At 46.7% G+C, this 23,455-nt stretch overlaps 1 protein-coding gene across 1 annotated transcript in view; it reads left to right on the top strand.

Moving 5' to 3' along the window:
* Window positions 1-18,571, top strand: part of EEPD1 (endonuclease/exonuclease/phosphatase family domain containing 1) — a 311,216-nt gene extending 292,645 nt beyond the window's left edge. Inside the window, exons 6-7 of the mRNA XM_078688223.1 lie at window positions 8,072-8,266; window positions 17,893-18,571. Of these exons, the coding sequence (XP_078544349.1) occupies window positions 8,072-8,266; window positions 17,893-18,092 (395 nt within the window). The 3' untranslated portion in view covers window positions 18,093-18,571. The remainder of the gene's footprint in view (window positions 1-8,071; window positions 8,267-17,892) is intronic.
* The last annotated feature ends 4,884 nt before the right edge of the window (window positions 18,572-23,455 follow it).

Below are 23,455 nucleotides of genomic sequence, written 5' to 3'. Positions count from 1 at the left end.
CATTGCTATCATAAACAGTCTGTCTCGATTCCTCCTCTTTTCGTTCAATAGCTTTCAAAGACTGTCTGGGAAAACGCGTGCTCTAAATGTAAGACTGGAGGCAAATATTATCTGGAGGCAAATATTATCTGGAGGAACTCGCATCATGCACACTCCCAGACTTGCTTGTGCATGTTTTTTTTGTAAAACAGATAAACAAATGGCTTTGTCGTTGACTAGTAAATAGCTTTATAGTTACGAAATGTGAGACCTATTGCATTTGCACTTATACACACATATAGGTATATGTACACAGAGCTATACACACACACACAGAGCTCCTCCTCTACACACATTGACAGGCTTTGTATACACAGCTACAGACACACACAGCTACAGACATGCACAGTTATATAGACAGACACAGTTACACACACACACACACACACACAGTATTGTACATACATAGCATCACACACACATAGCATTACACACAGACAGCATCACTCAGCTCCTGGACACATATCTGCACACATACACAGCTACAGACACACACAGCCACACATTGCTACACACATACACATAGCATAATACACACATAGCATCACACACACATACACAGCATCACTTAGCTCTTGTACACATAGCTGCACACATACACAGGTACAGAGGTGCACAGTTTGAACTTGTTATAGACACATACAGCATCACACACATAGTATCACACACACATAGCTCTACACATACACAGCCACTCACTGGCACTCTGGACTCGCACTCTCAAGCAGGCAACAGGGTCACAAGCAGGCAACAGGGTCACGAAAACGGAGGCACAAGCAGGCAACAGGGTCACGAAAACGGAGGCACAAGCAGGCAACAGGGTCAAGAAAACGGAGGCACAAGCAGGCAACAGGGTCACGAAAACGGAGGCACAAGCAGGCAACAGGGTCACAAAAACGGAGGCAAAAGCAGGCAACAGGGTCACAAAAACGGAGGCACAGCAGGCAACAGGGGCACGAAAACGGAGGCACAAGCAGGCAACAGGGTCACGAAAACGGAGGCACAAGCAGGCAACAGAGTCACGAAAACGGAGGCACAAGCAGGCGACAGGGTCACGAAAACGGAGGCACAAGCAGGCAACAGGGGCACGAAAATGGAGGCACAAGCAGGCGACAGGGGCACGAAAACGGAGGCACAAGCAGGCGACAACAAGTTATTGTGGGCACAAACAGTGGACCAGTCCCACCCACTAGCCAAATTGACTGGTCAGGATTTTAGTTGACATGGTTTTCAGCCATACTGTAAAATTACATAGGCCAGGTCTCCTGTACAAGATTCCTACCATAAACACAATTTCCGTACAATAAGAGGTGGTTGAAAAACAAAAACACACGTGTAACTGGTAGCTGAATTTCGCACTAAAGGAGGGGTCAGTAGGGGTCATTGAAACAAACCAGCAAGTGAAACTGTGGGAGGACCCCTGCCAGCCGGAACAGGGGTACCCCGTGAGGAGGGGGCGTCGAAAACAAAAAGGAGGGAGGGGGCAGCGAGGACAAAGGGTAGCACTAGACATGAAACAGAAGAGATAAGCCGAGGCACAGAGGTGTTTGAAGCCCTTTCGCCGCTACAACCTAGAGTACCTGTTTTCAAATGCCTAGCACCCCCTCTAGGACCAGTGCTCCTAATGAAGGCGGGGCGGGGGGCTTCCTGTCATTTTGATGCGAGGCACATAAACATCGTTCAAGGGCAAACGGAGGGAGGGGGGCTATGTCTGATAGCAGTTTAGGGTCATGAAAAGAGATTTAACCCCCAAAAACATCCCTTGTGCCCAAGTAGACAATAGAACTATCACAGCACTGATACAATTGATCAAGTACACCGTCCTCAACAAAGTGCTACAAATAAAGGTACGTTTTGTCTCGCGTTGCCTACGTTAAGCATCAAGCCTTTGTTGACCCCACAAGTCCGGGCAGCAGATAGATGGTTTAAATGTGAAGGGGGCTCTCCCGGTAACACCCTGTCTCCCAATAACTGACAGAGTGTATGCACGACGATATGTCACCGTTAAAAACAATTAAAACTTCCAAAACCACACCAGCGGTGTATTGAAACGAGTCACTACACAACGTTCAGCGTGGAAATAAAATACAAATTATAAGCAAATAAAAGTGAAAATCATGAATATACAAGAAACGTCTGTGTTTACTGGGGAGGAGGACCACGCAATCCCAGTGCCCCCCCAGCCTCTTTCTATTGCAAGTCGTGACCTACTGGTCACACTGGCAGCTGGGGACTTTTTTTTTTTATCATGAATGTAATTTTTAAATGTTATGCGTTTTTATATAGCGCAGACTTTACCCGAAGGTGTCAGAGCGCTTCACCAAAGGAACAGTACAGCCACTCTGAGAAGCAACCCCAGAGAATGTAGGGCTCCAACACGCCGCCCAGTGCCACTCTTACATCGCGACTGCTTCCCCCATGAGCCACACCAATGCCCTCAGAGTCACCGAAGCAAAACCAACGCCAGACCGCAGGCCCGAACTCCACTCTTTCCCCCCAACAAAACACAGCGTCCACAACAGCCCGACATGCCCAAGCTTACTTGTCTTAAGTCACAAATGTATTAGGCAGTAGAGTCGGGCAACTACTATACAGCCCGGCACTCGGTTAACTCCCAATTAAACTACCCTGACCAGCATGCCCTTGAGGTACCTGCGCACTGAAGGGCCTCAGGATGCTTGCCACGTCTTGCTGTCGAACAAGAAAAGCAACGGATTCAAACTCGAGCGTCTGAGTATCCAATAAATGCCACTGAGGTTCGGCAGGTTGCAGTATTCCGCAAATGAACTGGAACTCACTTTTCTCGCAATGTTATGGGAGGGTGTATGCTGGTTTGTAATAGCAAGTGCTCCCCGTTCCCTTTTGGAACAAGTCCCTCAAAAAGCAGCGACAAATAATTTCTCATGCTGCCTCACCTTCAGCGCTGAAGTGCCGGACAGCAAAGTCTGCCCATTTGTTATCCCAGGTTATTGCACGGCTACAGGAGCCGGTATCCGGCATGTTCAGGACGCTCCAGCAACACAACTTCCAGAAACCCGTAGGTACCCCGCCCACTCACTACTCCTGCTGGAGCGGGTGCGGTGGCTACCTCCCTGGGAACTCACAGCTCAACCGTCAAAGGCAAGCAAGCCTTGAACAGAAAGGCCGAGCCGAGCCGAGCGCGTGCCGCTCACTCACACTCGGATTGCAGTTTTCTCTTACCTTACAACAACTGCAAGGGCTGGAAAATCTTCGGTGCTGAACCAGCTTCTGTGAACTCTGCAGCGCATGGTTAAGTACGGCCGTGACAGGTACTGTGAGGAGAGACGCTGACGATGGGCACACGGACAGTGGGAGGGGGGGGAGGGGCGGGAAAGGAACGGCCAGCGGGAGGGGGGGGTGGGAAAGGAACGGCCAGCGGGAGGGGGGGAGCGGGAAAGGAACGGCCAGCGGGAGGGGGGGGGCGGGAAAGGAAAGGAACCACTCACCTGGACTTCCTCGGCCGGCGGTCGGCCGCCAAATGGCCCAAACAAACCTCGACGAGCCCAAAAAAAAGCCCCGCCCACCGCTGCATGACGTGGCCAAAAGAGAAAAATTCTCGGGAACGCCCCCGAATCTGGTCCGGCCTTGACGGACAGATCCGGCTCCCAATGGCTAGCCTCCATTTATGGAGCTAGCCAATGGGAGGAGGGGGCGGATACCCGACCCCACAGAGAAACATAAGATTTTGCTAGAGCATGCGTACTTCGTACGCATTGGCTAGGCAAAACCTAATAAATGGATGTGCAAAACTTAAAAATACAGCATGGAGCGCTTAGTCCATCAAGCAATCACTTATAGGTGCAGCTCATGGCTGAAATACACTTTCTTTGTATCTAATCTTGCTTTGCATTTTGGACCCTATAGTTGTGTATCATACAGTTCATCTTTCGCAACACCAGTATATCCAGTCATTTGACTAAGTATCCCTTTCCAGTGCTTTGTGCCCCTTGAGGTACAACATATCAATTGAGTACAATTCCTGATAAATGTTAAACTTTTTTCTGAGCTCTTGAAAGGAATGCAACACAGCTGGTCTGAAAGCAGTTCATATTTAAGTTTTCCCCAAAATGATGTGAGCACCTGTTCAATAACAGCCTCCCTGCAAGGGATCACCTTCCCCCGGTGCCGAGCCACCTTTTTCCACGGTGCTAAATTCCAAAAGGTTGGACAAAAACGCTTTATCGTTCTATTGGTTCTGAAACTTAAATGAAAGAAGCTCTTTCTCGCTTTGGCTCTGAGAAAGAGCTTCCATAGTCTAAGTTTGTAACAGAATACTTTGAGGCACTGAAATCTTTTGTGACTTGATCAGTCATTTTTTCCTGTATAATCAGCCACCATAAGATAATTCCTGGTTTGAAGACCGACCCACACCTTGCCTACCACCCCGACATTCAGACCCTGATATACCATCGCGTTGGATCAAGTTGAAGATTTGGTTTTTATCTTTCTCGGTGCAAGAAGACCTGATGGAAAGGGAAGAATTACTGTGTTCTGATTTCTATCACATGTAGTAAACATCCAGAAGCAAAATACCCCCTCAACTCAAGATGAGGAAATAGACCTCCCATTCTTTGTCTGTAGTTTTGGTACCTGAAGTGACTCAAATATGTTTGCCAACTATGATGCCATGATTACCTACCTTCTGCTGTTCAGTAGAACTATTATAGAGGTTGTACCCAGTGGGACCGGTGATGACACTAGGTTCAGTCTAGGACACCTGTGCGAGCCAAGTAGGTAGAAGTATGGTACAAAGCTACAAGACCTCATGCTAGAATTAATATGAACAAAACAGATGATTTTTCACATTAATATTTTCTTTTTAGAAATATAAAAACAGCTTGTGAGTGACTGTCAAACCATGTGTGGATTGCCCAAATCATTTCCAGCGTGTCCTATCTTATTCAAAAGAAGTACTTTCAACAGAGATACCTGTTCATATATTATGGGTGTTATTATTTTGGATTTTTTTTATTTCCAGTGCATTACACAAGTGAACATCTGCACAAGATGAACTAAAGAGACCATTCTAGTTTTAACACACTGTTTTTTAACTGGAAACGAAGGTTCATCAGTTGGGGAAAACATTAAAACAAATGTAACTGATGTAATTTTGTAACTTGTAACTCGCTGATCCTCATGTAAAGCGCTCTGATACCTCCGGGTCTAGCCAGCGCTATATAAAACTCTGCAAATAAATAAAGGGTATAGAGAAATCTGCATAATTTGTTTTCAAGTAATTCTGGGAAATTTCCTGGAAAACAAATATGGCATTTAGCGCAATATTTTAGTGTGACAAGTGTCCACATGCCCATTTTGAGCGCAAGGACAGATTTTGTGCTAACGAAATAGCACCAAAAACACCTTGTGCAAGTGACAGCGACTCACGTTCCAGTCATTGTTCCCGCACTCCTGAGCTATAATTTTGCCACTGCATAATCATGCAACGAGGTGTAATGGCATCATTTTGTGGAAGTTCATGTAATTCAAAACTCACAACATTATGCTGATTACTCACGTAACAGGGCCTAATACTATTTACTCAAGATATCACATCTGGTAGTTAATATGCCAGATGCTAACCTTTTTGTCCAAGTATGCTAGGAATCTATAAAAAGTGTTTGACTAGGCCTAAAATTCAAGCCAGGACAAATATTTGAATGTAATAGGCCTGGGGATGCAATAGGCCTGTGAACAAGGCCTCTAACTGGTGTTATGCAAGTACTCACAGACTTACATTAACCCACAGGGGTGTATGAATAGTCCCTCATAATGATTTTCCGGTTTTCTGTGACATACTCATTGCAAAATGCCAGTATTAACATCATAATTAAGATATATCCCAACAAGAGCAAGTCAGCATTATCAGACATAGACCGCGTGGCCCTCGTGACTCGTGTTTTTTGATAGTGCAAAATGTAATTTGGCTCGGGTATCATGGAAAGGCTCATTTCTTCGACGGGTTGAGTTTCATCAGGGCCAGCACATGGCAGAGCTGCTTTCTATGTTGATCCTTATTGGAGGGCTGCGATTTCAACAAGGCTGGCAAAAGGATCTCGAACACCTGCCAACCTTGGAATAATTCCCACCACGTGAGTCGATGTACAGACTTGGAGGGGGTAATGTTTATGATTGTGAGCACTGCATGAGCAGTATACCTACCCTGCCTGAATATACCTGGCGGCATTCAATACCTCCACCCATATCTGGGAAGTCAGCACACACACACTGGACGAAAACCGTGCAGAGCATCCACGCATAATTTGGAAACATACCCTCTGTAATTGGTTCTAGCTCAGCTCTTTGTTCACTGTGTGATTATGGCTCCTCACCAAAGGGCTAAGTTAAAAATGAAGATACCATGTGACACACACCACTGCTTGAATTTGCAGGTTTTATGTTGTTACTCAGGGAATCCCCTGCTCATTTTTAGGTCTGGCATGGAGCCAGTTTTAAAACTCTCACCAGCCTCATGTAATCAAAATAAATCATACGAATGCATACAAAATGCATGCATGGAGAGGCTCTGGGTTAGCCCTTTTCTCTACACGTCTGTTCACCTCTCATTCACATTTTGCGTCTGCCCGCGGTAGCATGAGCCAGTGGGCCAACAAACCTCAGCCACTGGCACTCTTGAACTGTGTGGGATGGCCTCTTGCTTGACCACGTTCACACCCGGTAAAAAGAAGTGGCCTTTACTGCCAGGCTGGCCGGCGAATACATTACTTTGCTATTTTCCATTTGTGGCCCTTTAAAAAAAAATCGTAGCCATTATTGTGTGTTATTTAATCTGTATCTTGAGATTACAGTAATTCAGAGTAGTACTTGTCTACTAGCCTGCTAGGAAGCAACCATAATTGTTTCCATTAAAATGACATATATGGGATGAAACTTCTCGGACTCTGTCTGGTGTCCATTAGGTGAGTACTCATTAATTCACGCTTTACCTGGGCAAAAAAGAGCTTCTTCTGTTCTCCAGGACAATTGTCACATTCGCTTCTAAGCCTCACTTAAACACTATGGTTCTTTCTCTATTCCTGCACGTAAGGTCTAAGAGATTCATACTTAACTTCAGACGGTAACTGCAAATATGTATCAAAACAAATGGAAAATCAGCCATTATATTTGTGGTGATGTATCAGCAGCATCTTTCCTCAAATGAGTGTCAACTTTAGTGTAGTTTCGAATAATACCCAGAAATCTCTTTGGCTCCCCTGAAAGTGCTTTTCACCTCATTTCGGATGATATTTCACTAAAGAAATACCACCAAATGGTACCCATCCTCAGGGAGCATCATTGCTTGCCAATCACAGTGAGATAATACTTCAGTGTGCCTCAACTATATAGCTGTTGACAAACTCTCTTGATGAGATGAGTTGTAATTGTAGGTTATGCTTGCAACTCTAGGAGTACATTTGTCGCAATCTTAAAGCATTTATCAGTGTATTAGTAAAGTGTTAGTGGTTTTATTTGACAGACATATTTATATGTTTATAATGATTATTACTGTTTTATTTTCATATCTGTAGTTATTTAATTATTATGTTCTGAGTGCTATGTTTTTTGTAAAAAGCTGATGTAATGTACTTTTATTGTGATATTGTAAAGGGCTTAGTAATAGCTTTTTTCGTGTTCAGTCGAAGCAGGTTAATTTAAAAAACACTCAGTGGCAAGTCCAAGAAGTACTGGGCTTGCCGAGAATTAAACTTCACATTCCCATTATGTCACTGCTTCAGGAAATGTCCACTAGGCGTATATACTCTTGCTTTGCTTGTACATTTTGGAACTAGTCATTTTGACACTGCCATAATTAATAGTTTTCGTTGCTTTTGATGTTGTATGGCATTTTGTAATAAATGTTGCACTTTTATGTGGAGTGACCTACTTTAATAAAAAAGAACTTATGGCCGTTATGTTATAGTCAGCATGGCATTATTCTTGCTTTTGAGAAACGTCGATTATTTATTCCGCTGCTTACTGGGGTTCTTTCATATAATTTTCTCTCTTTCTCTAGGGGACAAAGATCTGATGCTATTAGGAAGTTTTAGCCTTGCGCCAGACTGCTGCGAGTTTGATGTGTTTCGAAAAGAAAAGTTTCATCCCACAGTGTCTGCAAGCACATTTACAAATATCAGCACAAAGTCTCCTCAGGGGTCGAAGTCACTGGACAATATCTGGATCAGTCGAAGTCTTAAGAAAATGTTAACAGGTAAATATGTCCAGGAAGCCTAAAGAAAGACAGTTTTCCTGTACACTATGGAAATTGAAGTTTGAAAATGTTCAACTATGAAAACAATACGCCACAAGTCATTCTTTGTGAACTGTGTTGCACCAAATGTTAGCATGCACCGTTTAGGATCTGTTTAGGTGTGTATTCTTGTACTTGTATATAAATATATCTGCCGTTAAATGTTCCTAAGATCACTGTTTACCACAATAGTGTCTCAGTATCTTCTGAGTACAAAAGTTTTATATAGTTCAAAGGTTTTTGCACATTTACTGAATTAAAATATTTACACTCAGAAACTATTGGTTCTGCTGTGTCATTAGGAAGAAGAAACATATCCCTGGCTTTAACAAAAAAAAAAACATCCTGCACAGATCGGATTCTTTTAACACTTCTGTTAGAGTTAAATGAGAAATATATGATATTAGAATTTGAAAAGTTGAGCGCTTGCTATAATTAACATTTAATGTTAGTTTGATAGGTATCTGAAAAATCCATAAAACCAAAGGCAAACCATAGATTAATATTATACAAGTATAATAAATAGGCATGAATGAAAGTTATGCATAAATATACTTTTGCCTTTCTTTTCACTGGCATACATAATCTAATGATCTCATATTTGCTGTAATTGGGTTCACACGTCTAAATCCTCCACGCATTCTCCTCTGCTGAGCTATCGTGACTGTACATGGTTTGCACCTTTTTAATGCCTTTTTTCATGGTATCCCTTAGCTAGGTATCAGGGTTTAAGCCTTCAAATTCTCAATTCCCTATAGTGGGATCAGGAACATAGAAAGTGTTATGATTTTCACAGACAGATGAAGGTGGAGGGTTTAAATATAGTTCATCAGGCTGCTTTAGTATGTGCTGATTTGGTACTGGCTAGTGCATTTCATTTAAATCTACATCGTATGCGCACCAGGTATAACCACCTTGATTATTTGCTAGCCACTAGTGCGTGGTGGCACATCAAGCCTTAGCACAACCAATACATAAATGCAAAAGACAGTGATACATTTTTTGCCAAGGTAGCATCTTTTAATGTGAAATAGCATAGGAAGAAGTCTAACAAAACAAGGCTTTTATGACATCTTAGTCCTCACTTTCTAAACATTTTTTTGGTATTTGCATATTGCATTATCTCACAGCTATGTGGTAAGGAAAATAGTTACAACATTCTAGTGCTGATATTTTTAAATAGTATTATATCGGCGAGGGTTGCATTCTCAACTCTACTATCAAAGTCAAATGAAAATGTTAAAGGAGAAATGTTGGAGGTGTAAGTGTAATTACTCTGCGTTCCTTTAACATATCCTTTTTACATTCTTGCATTCAGTTAATATTCAGCTTCTACCTGGTATGTGCTTTTACCGCAGTATGTCCCTGAACTCAGACTTTGCATTGCAGTTGTTTTATCTACCCATGATCCACAGTGATTAAGAACATAAGAGCAGGGCTATTAACTAAGGCTACGCTTCATGAGAAACTAGTTGGAAACAGAACTAAGAACTTTGTGGATCTGTAGATGAGTGCTGGAGCTAAATCCACTTTCCCTGTGTGCTGGTCAGTCTTCCAGTGTGTGCTCCGTGGATGTGTCAGGCGTTGGGTGTGGGGGATAGGGGGCAGGAGATAGAGCCAGTGGTCAGTAAATTGAGAGGTGGCCACCCCTAAACCTCATTCAGGCTTGTATAGTTATTATTATCCAGAGTAACTTTGTGCAGAGGACAGGCTGTTACACTGTCTGAGGTTGATTATCAATCCTATATCAAGTGTGTAGTATCTGAATTGGGGGCTCGCCATTCTCCCTGAGGTCCAAGAGAAACATCTGCGTCACCTCGTTCCATTTGTGTTTTACGTAGTCCGTATTGTCCTATCTATTTAAGGCTGCATTCACAGCCTCTGCCCCTTTTTATTCACCCCGTTGTGTTTACTGACTGAGGGATGGTGTTGTGAGGGGCTTCCAGGCGATGGAGTAGTTCCTTGCCTGTAACTCCAGTTCTGTAGTAGGGGTATCTCTGTTATAGTTATAATCTAGTGAATAGTCCCACTCATGTGCGGGGACCCCGGAGCAATCAAAAATAATCTCTTAAACTGTCTTCTTTGCAGTACTGCATAGACACTTAAGAGAGCATTAAATACAGATAATGCAGCCTGTGCATGCAAGGCTACACTGTCCAGTACTTCAACTAGAAATGCAAGGAAATTCCACCAATATCACACTTAGACCTGTCTGCCAGGTTTCACCATGGAGAACACTTCCCCCCCTTCACCAAATCCTTGGAATGATAGAGAGGAAGGACAGGACAGAGAAGCCCCCATAGGCTGCCATTATGTGGCTTAAAAAGGGATACTGTGCCTTTAAGGAAACTTTCCAGAACTCTCCTGGTATCCCAGAATGCACAGCAACTCCCTTCACTTTCAGTTCTTTTTGGAGGTGTATAGGCTAGGCCTGTAGCATTCATCATTTCATTCCTTTCTCCACCGGGGAGGAGGGCGGGCGCTTATGACTATAACAGAGATACTCCTACTACAGAACTCGAGTTACAGGCAAGAAACTACTCCTTCTGTAGGAGGGGATCTCTGTGTATAGTCATAATCTAGTGAATAGAATGGCAAGCCCATCCAAAAACAACCCGGCGGTGGAGAAAAAAGGCAACACCACTATTATACGAACAGTTTCGCAGCGAAACCTGTCTGACCTGAGCATCTGCCCTGGCATCAGTGTCCAGACAGTAATGCTTAGCAAAGGTTTGGACCGACTTCCAAGTGGCAGCCTTGCAGATGGGAACATTACGAAGCAAAGCCGCTGTGGCCGCTTTGCCCCTGGTGGAATGAGCCTTAGGCTTACCCCCTATGGTCTTATTCGCTTTCTGATAACAAACCTGGATACATGACACAATCCACCTAGAGATAGATTGCTTCGAAGTAGCCAGACCAGTTCTAACCGACCCATAGTTGACAAACAATTGGTCGGACCTGCGAATGTCTTTGGTTTTATCCAGATAGAATTTCAACACCCTTCTAACATCCAGGGAATGAAGAGACCTTTCCGCTGGAGTGGAAAGATTCTGGAAAAAAGTCGGTATAGTTATAGTCTGATTAACATGAATATCAGAAATCACCTTGGGAAGGAACTTAGGGTGAGTACGCATAACAACCTTAGCAGCATGAAACACAGTATAAGGTTCTTGGCAACATAATGCCTGAATCTCACTCACCCTGTGGGCCGATGTAATGGCCACGAGGAACGCCGCCTTCCAAGACAGGTGCTGCAGCGAAGCCTTGTGAATAGGCTCGAAAGGTTCCTTCATCAGCCTGGACAGCACCACATTCAGTTCCCTTGCAGGCGAAGGAAGCCGAACAGGAGGGAACACCTTCTTCAACCCTTCCAAAAAATCCTTAATCACAGGAATCTGGAAGAAGCATGTCTGCGAAGGGCATTTTCTGTAAGCAGTCAATGCAGCCAGATGAACCTTAATGGAATGGAAATTAAGTCCAGACTGAGCTAGATGCAGAAGGTATGGAAGGATAACATCCTCCATGCAGGTCGTCGGATCATAGTTCTTAGACATGCACCAGATGCAGCCTCTTCCATTTGTAAGCATAAGAGGTCCTAGTAGATGGCCTCTTAGCCTCCTTCAATATGTCCATGCAATCTTCAGGAAGATTCAAGTGGCCATATTGCACTATCTCAGGAGCCATGCCGCCAAACTCAACGATGAGAGGTTGGGGTGCACCATCTGCCCTCCGAACTTCGTGAGAAGGTCCGGCCGACACGGCAGCCGCCGATGAGGCAGGATCGAGCAATGAAGCAGGCCCGTGAACCACCACTGCCTGGGCCATTCCGGAGCAATGAGGATCATCCGCACCCGGGACTGGGCCAGCTTGATGAGCACCGCCGGAATTAGGAGAATGGGTGGAAAAGCGTACAGAAAGCTGTTCGACCAGCTGATCCTAACGCGTTCCCCAGAGTCCCCGGTTGGTAATACCTCGAGGCAAAGTCGCGGCATTTGCTGTTTTCGGCGGTGGCGAACAGATCCACGTCTGGAGTGCCCCACATGGCGAAGATGTCGTCGAGCACCTCGTCGTTTATGACCCACTCGTGGTTTTCTTGCAGCAACCTGCTGAAGGCGTCCGCCTGACATTCTGCACACTGGGCAGATGAGTCGCCGTTTTATCGTCAGTCCTCTGGCTAGCAGCCAGTGCCAGATCGCCTGCGCCTCCTGTGACAGTGTGCGCGATCTTGAGCCCCCCTCCTTCTTGAGGTAATACATCGTGGTCGTATTGTCCGTCTGTACAAGCAAGGAGCTGGTCTGGAAGGACGGAAGAAAGGCCTTCAGTGCCAAGTGAACTGCTCTGAGTTCCAAGAAATTTATGTGATACGTGAACTCCACCGGAGACCACGTTCCTTGGATCTGTAGATGGTCTGAATGTGAACCCCAGCCCAGGAGAGACGCATCCGTCACGATAGTCTGAGTCGGGATATCCTTGTGGAAAGGAACCCCTCTGAGTAGATTATCTGCCGAGCACCACCATCTCAGGGACTGTTGGGCATGAAGAGACCACTGGATCCTGTCGTCCCAGCACCCTGTCCTCTGGTCCCATTGATCCTCCAAACATTCCTGCAGCAGCCTCATGTGCAGGCGCGCATGTGGGGTGAGGAAGATACAAAAGGCCATCGACCCCAGTAGAGAAGACACCGTCCTCACTGTTGTAGATGGAGCAGCTATGAGAGCCTGAGCCTTCCGAAGGAGTGATAAGCGTCTCTTCTCCGAAGGAGACACGCTTGCTGACAGCATATTGATGGAGGCTCCCAAGTACTGCAGGCACTGGACTGTGATCGGAACAGACTTGGACATATTTATGTGCAACCCCAGCCGATTCAGCAGGACGGCCGTCCTGTTGAAGTGCAGTTGTGCTTCCTGGAAGGTGGAGGCCTTGATCAACCAGTCGTCCAGGTACGGGTAGACAAACACCTTGTTCTTTCGCAGGTGCGCTGCCACCACAGCCATGCACTTGGAAAACGTCCTGGGTGCAGACTTCAGTCCAAACGGTAGCACAGTGTACTGATAGTGATTGGTGCCGAAGAGGAAGCGCAGGAACTTCCGGTGTTTCCGTGCAATGGACACATAGAAGTACGCATCTTGCAGATCTATCCCGCAAAGCCAGTCTCCCCTTTGTAGCTGAGGGTAAATCTGGTGCAATGACAGCATGCGAATCCACTTGTTTGCCTGTCGCAAATCCAGAATGGGCCTGAACTCGTTCTTGTCCTTCTTCCGCACCAAGAAGAAGCGCGAGTAAAGGCCCTTTCCCCTTTCAGACAGAGGGACGTCTTCTATCGCCTTTTTTCTTAACAGGGTGTCTGCCTCCACCTGGAGCTCGCGCAGCCGGAACTGCGAGCCAACCGGTGGAATCGCTGGAGGCGGACTGGTGAACCAAAGACTGTATCCATTGCAAACAATATTCAGCACTCACTTGTCTTGAGTAATGTTTCCCCACTCTGCCGGGTAATGTTGGATGCTTCCCCCCACCGGAGCGGATAACGGATGAGGGGGAAGAAGCACCTCAGGGCCTAGACCAAGCCGGGCCTTTGGTCGAGGATGAAACCTGCTGACCACCACGGCCCCTCTGGCGCTTTTGGAACGGGCGCCGCTGCTGTTGTTGCTGCCCAGCCTGTCGACCTTGCCCTCTACCTTGCGCCCCGTACCGTCTCTGGAATGAGCGGAAGGTCTTCTTCTGTTCCTTCGGCTTTTCCAATCCGACAGCCGTCAAGGCCTCCGCCTTCATGCGGGCCATCTCCTCGTCCACATGTTTTCCAAAGAGGGTCTCACCAGAGAAGGGTAGATTGGCAACCCTCTGCTGCGCCTCGGGCTTCAAGGACGTCCGACGCAGCCAGGCGTGGCGCCTCAGGTTGACCCCATGGCAGTATCCGTGCGTTGCCAGGAGGGAGGAATCCGCAACCGAACTGATCACCTGGTTGGAGACCATCAGTCCTTCATTAAGGATTTCTTGGAAATCCTCCCTGTTATCCCGGGCAAGGAGTTCCACGAACCGTGTTAGGGACTCCCGGAGGGACCGATCATAACGTCCCAACAAGGCCGAGGCACTCGCGGCCTTAATAGATGTGGAGGCCTGCCCGCAGACCTTCCTGCCTGCTGAATCCATCTAGCGGCTCTCCTTGTCAGGAGGCACTGCCGATGACTGGGTGGTGCCGTGTTGCTTCCTCGCCGCCGTCACAATCACTGTGTCCGGCGCAGGAACCAAGCGAAGAAACGCAGGATCCGAGTCAGGGGCCCGATACTTCTTTTGCAGCCTGGAAGGCGCTGATTTCGCAACTGCAGGCGTGAGGAAGAGCTCCATGGCGAGTTCCACCAGCTCCAGCACCAACAGCAACAAGGGGCGAGACAACTACTTCTTGTGCAGGGTCTCGAAGACGACGGAAGTAAAGGGCGTGGGCACCGTGAGTGTGATGCCCAGCTTAGCGCTCCTCGCAGCAACACCTCCTGGAAGGAGACAATGTCGTCTATCGGGGACACCCTCGTCCGAGGAGAGTCCGACAGGGTCGGCGAGTAGTCCCTGGCACTAGACGAATCCGTGTGGCGGGATCTAGACCTGTCCCTCCTACGGCGCCGTCTAGACCTCGTAGACGAGCGACGGCGACTCCTGGACCTATCTCTTGAGCGAGACCTCGACCTTCGCGGCCTCGGACGGCGGCGTAGGCAAATGAGGTAGCGAGGCAAACCATGGCGGAGCCGGTGGAGGAGGGCGGTGAGGAGGAACCGGAGGTGGTGGAGGAGTAGGAGGTTGAGGCAGTGGAGGAGTAGTTGGGGTACGCGGAGGAGGATCCACGGGTAAAGGAGGAGGTGTAGGCAACCTCGATTTGGAGGGTGAGTAAACTTGAGAGTACTCCGAGCCCGGAGACTGTCCCACTCTCCTTTTCTTCTTCTTCTGACCAGAGGGGGGCGATCTTGAGGCCCTACCCCTCGTAGACGAGCGACGGCGCCACCGCGACCATGTGCTCGCTGAAGCCGAGGACTCCGTCCTGGTCCTAGAACGTCTAGGCTTCCTCCTCGACGCTGAACGTCCTTTCGACGTCAATGAGCGTCTGCTTGACGTTGACGAACGTCGCCTCGACGTCGACGAGCGTCTGCTCGGCGTCGATGGCCGTCGCTTAGACGTCGATCGTCTCCTCGACGACGGCGATCTCCTCGGCATCGACGACCTCCGTCTCGACGCTGATCTTCGTCTTGACGTCACTGACTTACGTGTCGACGTCAAAGGTGACCGGCGGTGTCGCCTCGACGGCGAGCGCCGGTGTCTTGACCCCTCTCGACGTCGATGATGGCTCGACGACGAATCAGTCCTCGACCTCGTCGGAGGTCTCGACGTCAGTCCCCTCGACGGCGAACGTCGACGGTGCTTCGACCCAGAGCCCTGGGGAGACGCGGAACAGACTGTGGTCATACCTTTCGACGCCGACGTCGAGGCTATCGACGTTGACGGAGGCCGGTGGCGTTTTCTGGCCTTTTCCTTACTGGGGTGCCCCCCAGAGGCCGGCGCACGGGCATAGGAAGGATCCCCTTCATGCCCAGACCCACCTTGTCCTTGCTGCCTTCTCTGCTCCAAGCCTTGGAGCCTGGTCTTCTCCCTGTCCTTCAGTGTCCTTTTAGGGAACTGTAGACAGATATCACACTCCTCAGGAACATGAGAAGAAGGCAGGCACAGGATGCACACCCTGTGAGGATCCGATTTTGCCTTTTTCCTGGAGCACTCGGGGCATTTATCAAATAAGGCAGGCATATTTGATAAAAGAGCAGCCAAAACACCAGAGAAACTCCAGCAAAGATGAGAAGAGGCAAAAACAAGTCGAGTGAACACACTCTAACACTTTAAAAGTGCACAATTTGTAGAAAAAAAACCCCAAAAGGAGAGCTTAATGCTCCAGGGTCCTGCTAGCAAGAGCCGGAAAAAAGAACTGAAAGTGGAGGGAGTTGCTGTGCATTCTGGGATACCAGGAGCGTTCTGGAAAGTTTCCTTAAAGGCACGGTATCCCTTTTTAAGCCACATAATGGCAGCCTATGGGGGCTTGTCTGTCCTGTCCTTCCTCTCTATCATTCCAAGGATTTGGTGAAGGGGGAAGTGTTCTCCATGGTGAAACCTGGCAGACAGGTCTAAGTGTGATATTGGTGGAATTTCCTTGCATTTCTAGTTGAAGTACTGGACAGTTTAGCCTTGCATGCACAGGCTGCATTATCTGTCTTTAATTCTCTCTTAAGTGTCTATGCAGTTCTGCAAAGAAGACCGCTTAAGAGATTATTTTTGATTGCTCCGGGGTCCCCGCACATGAGCGGGACTATTCACTAGATTATGACTATACACAGAGATCCCCTACTACAGAATGTGATTTACCTTTTAGCGAGTAGTAGAGACACATCAGGAAATCTATCATTTAATTTCCTGGGTTTAGGTCAGGGATATTATCCAAGTAGGTATCCACCTTGTGTGAAAAGGTATTTTCTCCTCAGATAAGCATCTTATCATTGCACAGTCCCTTATGATGTGGTAGAAACCTGCATCTTCACCTGTGCACCTAGGGCATTCCGAAGAAACAGACTCAAATACCTTACTCATCTTCCAGGGGTTACGTGCATTCTGTGGGAATCGTTAAAATGGACATATTTAGAATATTCTTTAATGGACACCTTATGCACATGTTCCTGTACCTTCCACCATTCTACTTCCCCCAGTTTCCGACCAATGTCTACATCACATTACATTTTCAACTCTTCAGGGGGGATTTTGTGAATGTGAGCATTGCTCTATAAATCCTAATAATCAGGTGTCTTTTGTTCCCTATTGTGTACAAGAGTTGAAAGAGCTTGTGTGTTTGTGACTCCCTATTTGAGTTACCCTATAGACCATTGTTGACGAAAATTGTGTCTCAGCACCCCATAGATTAGAAACTGTCCACCTGGAGTCCATCATGTTTGCATGTTCCCTTTCTGTTGTCCAGCTATAGACAAATGCATTGTTGGGGCTATTCGAGTTTAACTGTACCTACATTCTGCTGTTTAGTATAACTGTTATAGTGGTTGTACCCAGTGGGAATGGTGAAGACACTAGGTTCAGTCTAGGACACCTGTGCGAGCCAAGTAGGTATAAGTATGGTACAAAGCCACAAGATCTCATTCTAGAATTAATATGAACAAAACAGATGGTATTTCACATTAATATTTTCTTTTTACAAATATAAAAACCGCTTGTGAGTGTCAAACCATGTGTGGATTGCCCAAATCATTTCCCGCTTGTCCTATCTTAATCAAAAGAAGTACTTTCAACAGAGATGCCTGTTCATATATTATGGGTGTCATTATTTGGGAACATTTTTATTTCCAGTGCATTACACAAGTGAACATCTGCACAGGATGAACTAAAGAGACCTGTCTAGTTTTAACTCACTGTTTTCAACAGGAAACGAAGGTTCGTCAGTTGTGGAAAACAATAAAACAAATTATGAATTTATATTTTTTGATGAAATATTTGTTCTCTTTTTGTCCATGAAAAGGCTATGTTTATCGTTATTGTGTCGTATTTTTTTCTCTTAGGTCACTGGGCGGTCGTGAGAGAAGGCCTCACAAATCCTTGGATCCCGGACAACTGGTCTTGGGGTGGTGTGGCATCAGACCATTGCCCGGTTTTAGTGGAATTATACATGGACAAAGACTGTGGCAAGAAAGAGTTGACGCCCAATGGAAGTGGGGTCACTGTAGAACGCAGCGAAGCCAATGTCAAACATGAACGATGATGAAAAGTGTCCCTTTCTTGTTCATTGAGGAAGGAACTGCGTGTGGCGAGTGACTTGATCCAGCCCACTGACTGAATGTGAATCCAGCACTGCCTTGTCCTGCTGAGTGAAGCGCCAGCATTTGATTTCTGCCTATTACTCTCATTCATGCTCTCTGTGGATGTTTGAAGAATGTCTCATTGCAGTTGATGACTTTCTGACTTGTCACTGGGAAACGCCAAGGTGACTCTAGCACCTGGAAGTTGGAGCTGCAAGAATCGCAAGAAAAATGCAAAATAGCACTTTTTACATGTCTCTCTTTGTTTTTTATGAAGCCTTCTCATTGTGAAAGACAAGCAGGAACGATACAATGAGAAGAAGAAACCTCTAACACTGTCAGCAGCTTGTTAACGATAATAGCATAGTGCTTGCAGGGAATGTGATATAAGTAACATTTGTTTCTGCTGAATAGACAACAGTAAATCCCATACCGAATGCTACTGTGATTCAGCACTTTTATTTTATTTTAATTAAATGACATGCCACTGGATGAAAGGATGTATACCACCAGGTCCTGCACGGACTGTCCGCCAGTGATTACTGGATGTACATTCTAGTTCAAGATAAAAGAACAGAGTACATTGTGCTGCAGGCCAATCGAACTGGCACATATGGTTCCTAGCCCCGATAGTTCACAAAAGAATGCTGAAGGTGGGCCAAAAATCGAAAAACTGGTGTTCTTTTTAGCTCAATAAGAAATAATATTTGAAGCCAGCAAAAAAAAAAAATGTTAAGGTTGAAGAAGAGTGTTTGCGTTGTTTCTTATTTTGTGGCCAGTTTTAGACCCTTTTGCGCAGGGGCAGCTCCTCCATGTGGGCGGGGGAGCATCGCAACACAGTTTTCTCACAGTGCAAGAAGCAGAACATAAAATGTTGTTATAAATACCATTTTATGTTTCTGCTTCTCGCACTGCGAGAAAGCAGAAGAAGGGTTTGGTTGTGGGCGGGCAGGTGGGCAGTCCTGCAACAGGGCAGGGTAGAATCGGCTAGCTCAATGTTGCGGGTCCTGACTGTTTGGTCGGCCCTCTGGAGCTGACCAAACCAGCCATGTGCGCTCTCCATTTTCTCCATGAAGGGCTGCATGCAGCCTACATGGAAAAAATTGTCTCCCCATAGATACCTGTGCGGTCGACGTCCCAGCAAATCACAGCAAATCACAATGCTGCTATTGCAGCGTTGTGATTGGCTTAGGGGATGGGAGGGGAGGGAGGCTGCCTGCTTCCTGTTCCTGCGGAGGCAGGAAAGCAGGAGCAGGCGGCAAAGCCGGAGCCTGGAAAATGTGGGACCCGGGAAAGGAACGTTTTAATATTAATATTTACCCCCCCTCCATGCGCGAACACTCGCCCGTACCCCTCCCCCTTACCATTCACCTGTGAACCATGTCAGCCGCGACTGCTTTTGCATACATCCAACTATGAAAATAAATAAATGTAAAAAAGGATATAAGCAGTTTAGAAAAAAAAAAATATAGGTTAGTGGGGCAGATGAAGTTCCACTCAATAGAAATTAACAAATACAGGTTCAGTGGTGGGGTAGGTGTGCATTTGTGTATATGCATGTGCTCATGTGTGCACGCATGAGGTTGTAGTTGAAGTTTGCTTGCACTGGAGAGGTGTTAGTGTTATCTGTACAATATTAAGGTAGTTGATTCGTTTACCCACAAATTGTCATCTCATGCAGCTTTGTCGACTCAAAAGGCCCATCCTGTAGAGCAGGTGCCCAATATAACTGGTTCATGCGCATTGCTAAAAAGCTTCCTAAAAATTCAAAGGACTTAGATTATGTGATCAAACAGTCGAGCGATTCATCAATGGTGCAGAAGATCCTGAACATGGAAAAGGCCAGTTCTGACTGAGGAATGCAATGTGGTGTCGTCTGAAATATTGAGCTCTAGCGACCCTTTCGTCCTAACACATCTAGCTCCTCATCAGTCTCCGATTTAATGCAAGCGAAAAAAATAACTCAGGCGAGGACCATTGGGATAGTGTATACTTAAAGATATAATTATGAGAAATGATTCTGTTTTGGGAACGAAAATGTCAATAATTAATCAGAGCACAGCAGCATTTGCCCTCATAAGTAACCGGTAAGAACGTATTATGTAGATGTCGACTATAGTGTGTACACAAGGTCCAGATTCACAAACAGTCAAGATTTTAGAACGGTTTTCCTTAATTTTCTCTCCATATAAAGATACAAGGGAGAAGGAGAGGGAGAAGGAAGAGGGTTTTGGAGGTTGGAGCAGCTGGGCTCCTGGTAGATAAGATCAAGTGAGTACATGTGTTGTAGGCATAACGCTGAGGAAATGCACTCAATTAGATTTTGAACGTCGCAAAACTGCCCCCCTATGTTTCATACTAAATTTGGGTGGTTTTCTGACTTTTATGGCATTCAAAAAGAATGCCTAGATTATTTCTAGGATTTAAATGATGAAATCATTTTAGTTTGTTCGAAGAATTGCCCTTTCTTTACTTCACGTGGAAAATGTGCCCATATGAAGAAAGCCCTCCTCATGCAACCCATTAAATACATGATGTAGGAGGCTGGTTTAGTATATGGTGTTCACTTATGTAAGTGTAGCACCCTTCACTAATCCAGACAACCCTTATGGTGATTTTAGTGGTCTTAGACAACATTAGAAAGCTCTCTAAGTGGTAGCTGCGGAAAGTAGCCTTCAGTCTTAGTCCTGAAGGAGTGTAAAGCAACTTGTTTACTAGAACGCCATCTTATTGGGATAGAGTGAGTGAAAAAGAACCACACAAAGTATTTATAAAAAAGGTATTTATTATAAGACACTCACTAACACATACATATATCTCCTACCCTGAGATATACACAATGCACACAATATTTTGCAAAGAAAACAGGAAATTAGCACAATGTACACAGTGGTCACCGAGGGGGGGACCAAACCATATACTAAAATAGAGGGATGCGAACCAGACCCAGGTCAAGACGATACCCAGAAAACATATAAATGCTGGGGACCCAAGGAACCACCGAAGTAACTAACCAGGAACTCCACAGAGGCTGTTTGCAGAGTGGGAACACGACCAAGTGCTTAATTCAAGTCAATGGGTAAGTTGCAGTTGCAATTTTAAAGAAGGGCCCTTTCCAGTGGACCCTGAAGAAACCCAGTGGAAGACAGAAGGTTGGGGAGCCATCCCAGCCGTGGATACCCTAGGAACCAGGATGCCAATACCAGGAATGCCAGGTGCATAGGTGCAAAGTGGCATCGGAAACCACAGTCAAACTCAATGGAGGACTTCAGGAAGATGTGCTGGCATAGAAGGTGAAGGTGTCCGGTGGAACCCACAGGTGGAATGAAGTTGAGATGTGCCTGCAAGCAGAGGGGACAGAGTCTATGCCACTTAGGAGTGACCAGGAGGCACAGAAGAGGAATGCCCACCGATGTCGGGTGCTGCAGGATAGTTGACGTTGACCTTGGAGCTGCAGCTATGTGAACCAGGCAACACTGTGGAAGACAAGGAATCGTTCAGGAGCTGTCCCACGTCGGATGTCGAGAGTTGAGGGAACAGTGTCCGCTGGGAGCACCAACTATCCTTGGCAACTGCAACCAACGTGGCAAGCGAAAAAGGGGCAATGTCGGGACCAGTAGGGTCAGAGCAGGCCCAGAACAATCAGGGAAGCCCTCTGGAATCAAAGAAGGCCCTCACAAAGACCCCAGGCCAGTGGCACTGGAGTCAAAAAAGGACCTCGAGCAGCTCATCAAGGATACAGGCCCACTGTGTAAGCGATGCGGTGAGGATGAAGATCTTGGTCAGAGCCGATGCTTGAGGTTGAGGCTACTTGAAGCCCGAAGATCTTGGAGGAAGGAAGCCAACAAGCCTTTGCAATGGGAAGTCGACGTGGTGGACAAGGGTTTGGTTCCTGCAGTTCCCCCGAGGGATACTGGCCTCAATCTCGACGACAACACTGGGCAGGCCTCGAGGGAGTTGTAGAACCACCACCTGTGTTGCTGAGCCTTTCGGAGTCCGTGGGAGCCCAGGAGCCGCAGACAGGTCAGCTTGGTTGCGGTGCCTGCAGATACAGGGAAGTGACTCCTTCACTTCAATGTAGATTCCTTCAGGTGTCGTGGATGGCCACATGCCTTGGAGGGTTACTGTGTGGAGCACAGGCACAGATGTCGCAGCAGATGAGCAGAATGACAAGACCAGGAGCATCAGGAGTCTATCCAGTTGCAGTCTTGGTGCCCAGAGCAAAGTCCAGCGTGCCCAGACGGTTTGAAGATGAAGTGGTATGTTGATATGAATCTTGTCCCATGACGAATCTAGGGACCCACCCACATGTAAGCCCTTAAGTACCCTAAGGAATGGGTTGGGATGATTCAGTGGTCCCTCCCAGAGGAGGGGCTGGACAGGGGGGAGGACTCCCATGTCCTTTGTCCAGTTTCATTCCAGCGCGGGAGCCAACAGCTTCCGGAACTGGTTAGAACTGGAGTATGCATGGAGGGCACCGAGTGTGCCCTTCAAGCAGTCTCAGTGGTGCTGGGAAGCGCCCCCACCCTGCCCCAATACACTAAACCCTGTCTGGGAGGTGGTCACACCTCCCTGTGACAGGATATCTATTGTTCTGCCTTCCCCAGCTCGAGCTTGGCTCAGCAGCAGGAGAGCAGAAACATGTCCCTGGTCAGCAGCAACCCTAGCTTGCTGTCCGGTTCTGGAAGACTGGTACCAGGGGCACTGAAAGACACCCTGAGGAGCTTTAAAGTGCATGGAATCATACTGATTCCAACATGTTTGATACAAAACATGACAGGGTTTGTTACAGCCAGTTTAGAGATGGTCATTGTGTGGCCCCTCTATATGTTATGTGGCTGATGCACTTACAACCCAGGAGAATGGAGTCCGTAGGGGTGTCCTGCTCATGCAGGGGCACCCTCACACTTTGAACCGAGAACCCTGCTTTAAGGATTGAAAGGCCTACTTTAGGGGTGGCTTATCGGTTTTAAGTGCAGTGACCTCAGATATAGGGAAAACTATTTCATTCATAAGTGGTGCTAGCACCAGCTTACAAAGGCTGCAATGGCAGGCCTTTAGTCACAATTTGAGTGGTCTCCCATGGGTGACACAATACATGCCTCAGCCCATGAAGGATTCCTGGTGTACCTATGCCCTGTGTACTTCAGTACCATATACTAGGGGCTTATAAGGATACACCAGTAGCCAATCTGGGATGTACCTAGGTACTCACCATAACCAATTTAAGGGAGAAAGCACAGAGACTGGGGTCCTGATCAGTAGGATCCCAATCAGACTACCCAGAAACAGCATAACACCAAGCAAAAAGTAGGAGTAACCATAA

Source organism: Lissotriton helveticus, chromosome 4_1 (assembly GCF_964261635.1).
Source record: "Lissotriton helveticus chromosome 4_1, aLisHel1.1, whole genome shotgun sequence".
In the NCBI taxonomy this organism is placed as follows: Eukaryota; Metazoa; Chordata; class Amphibia; order Caudata; family Salamandridae; genus Lissotriton; species Lissotriton helveticus.
The sequence above is the reverse complement of the archived record's forward strand: the minus strand, read 5'-3'. Positions and strand labels throughout refer to the sequence as shown.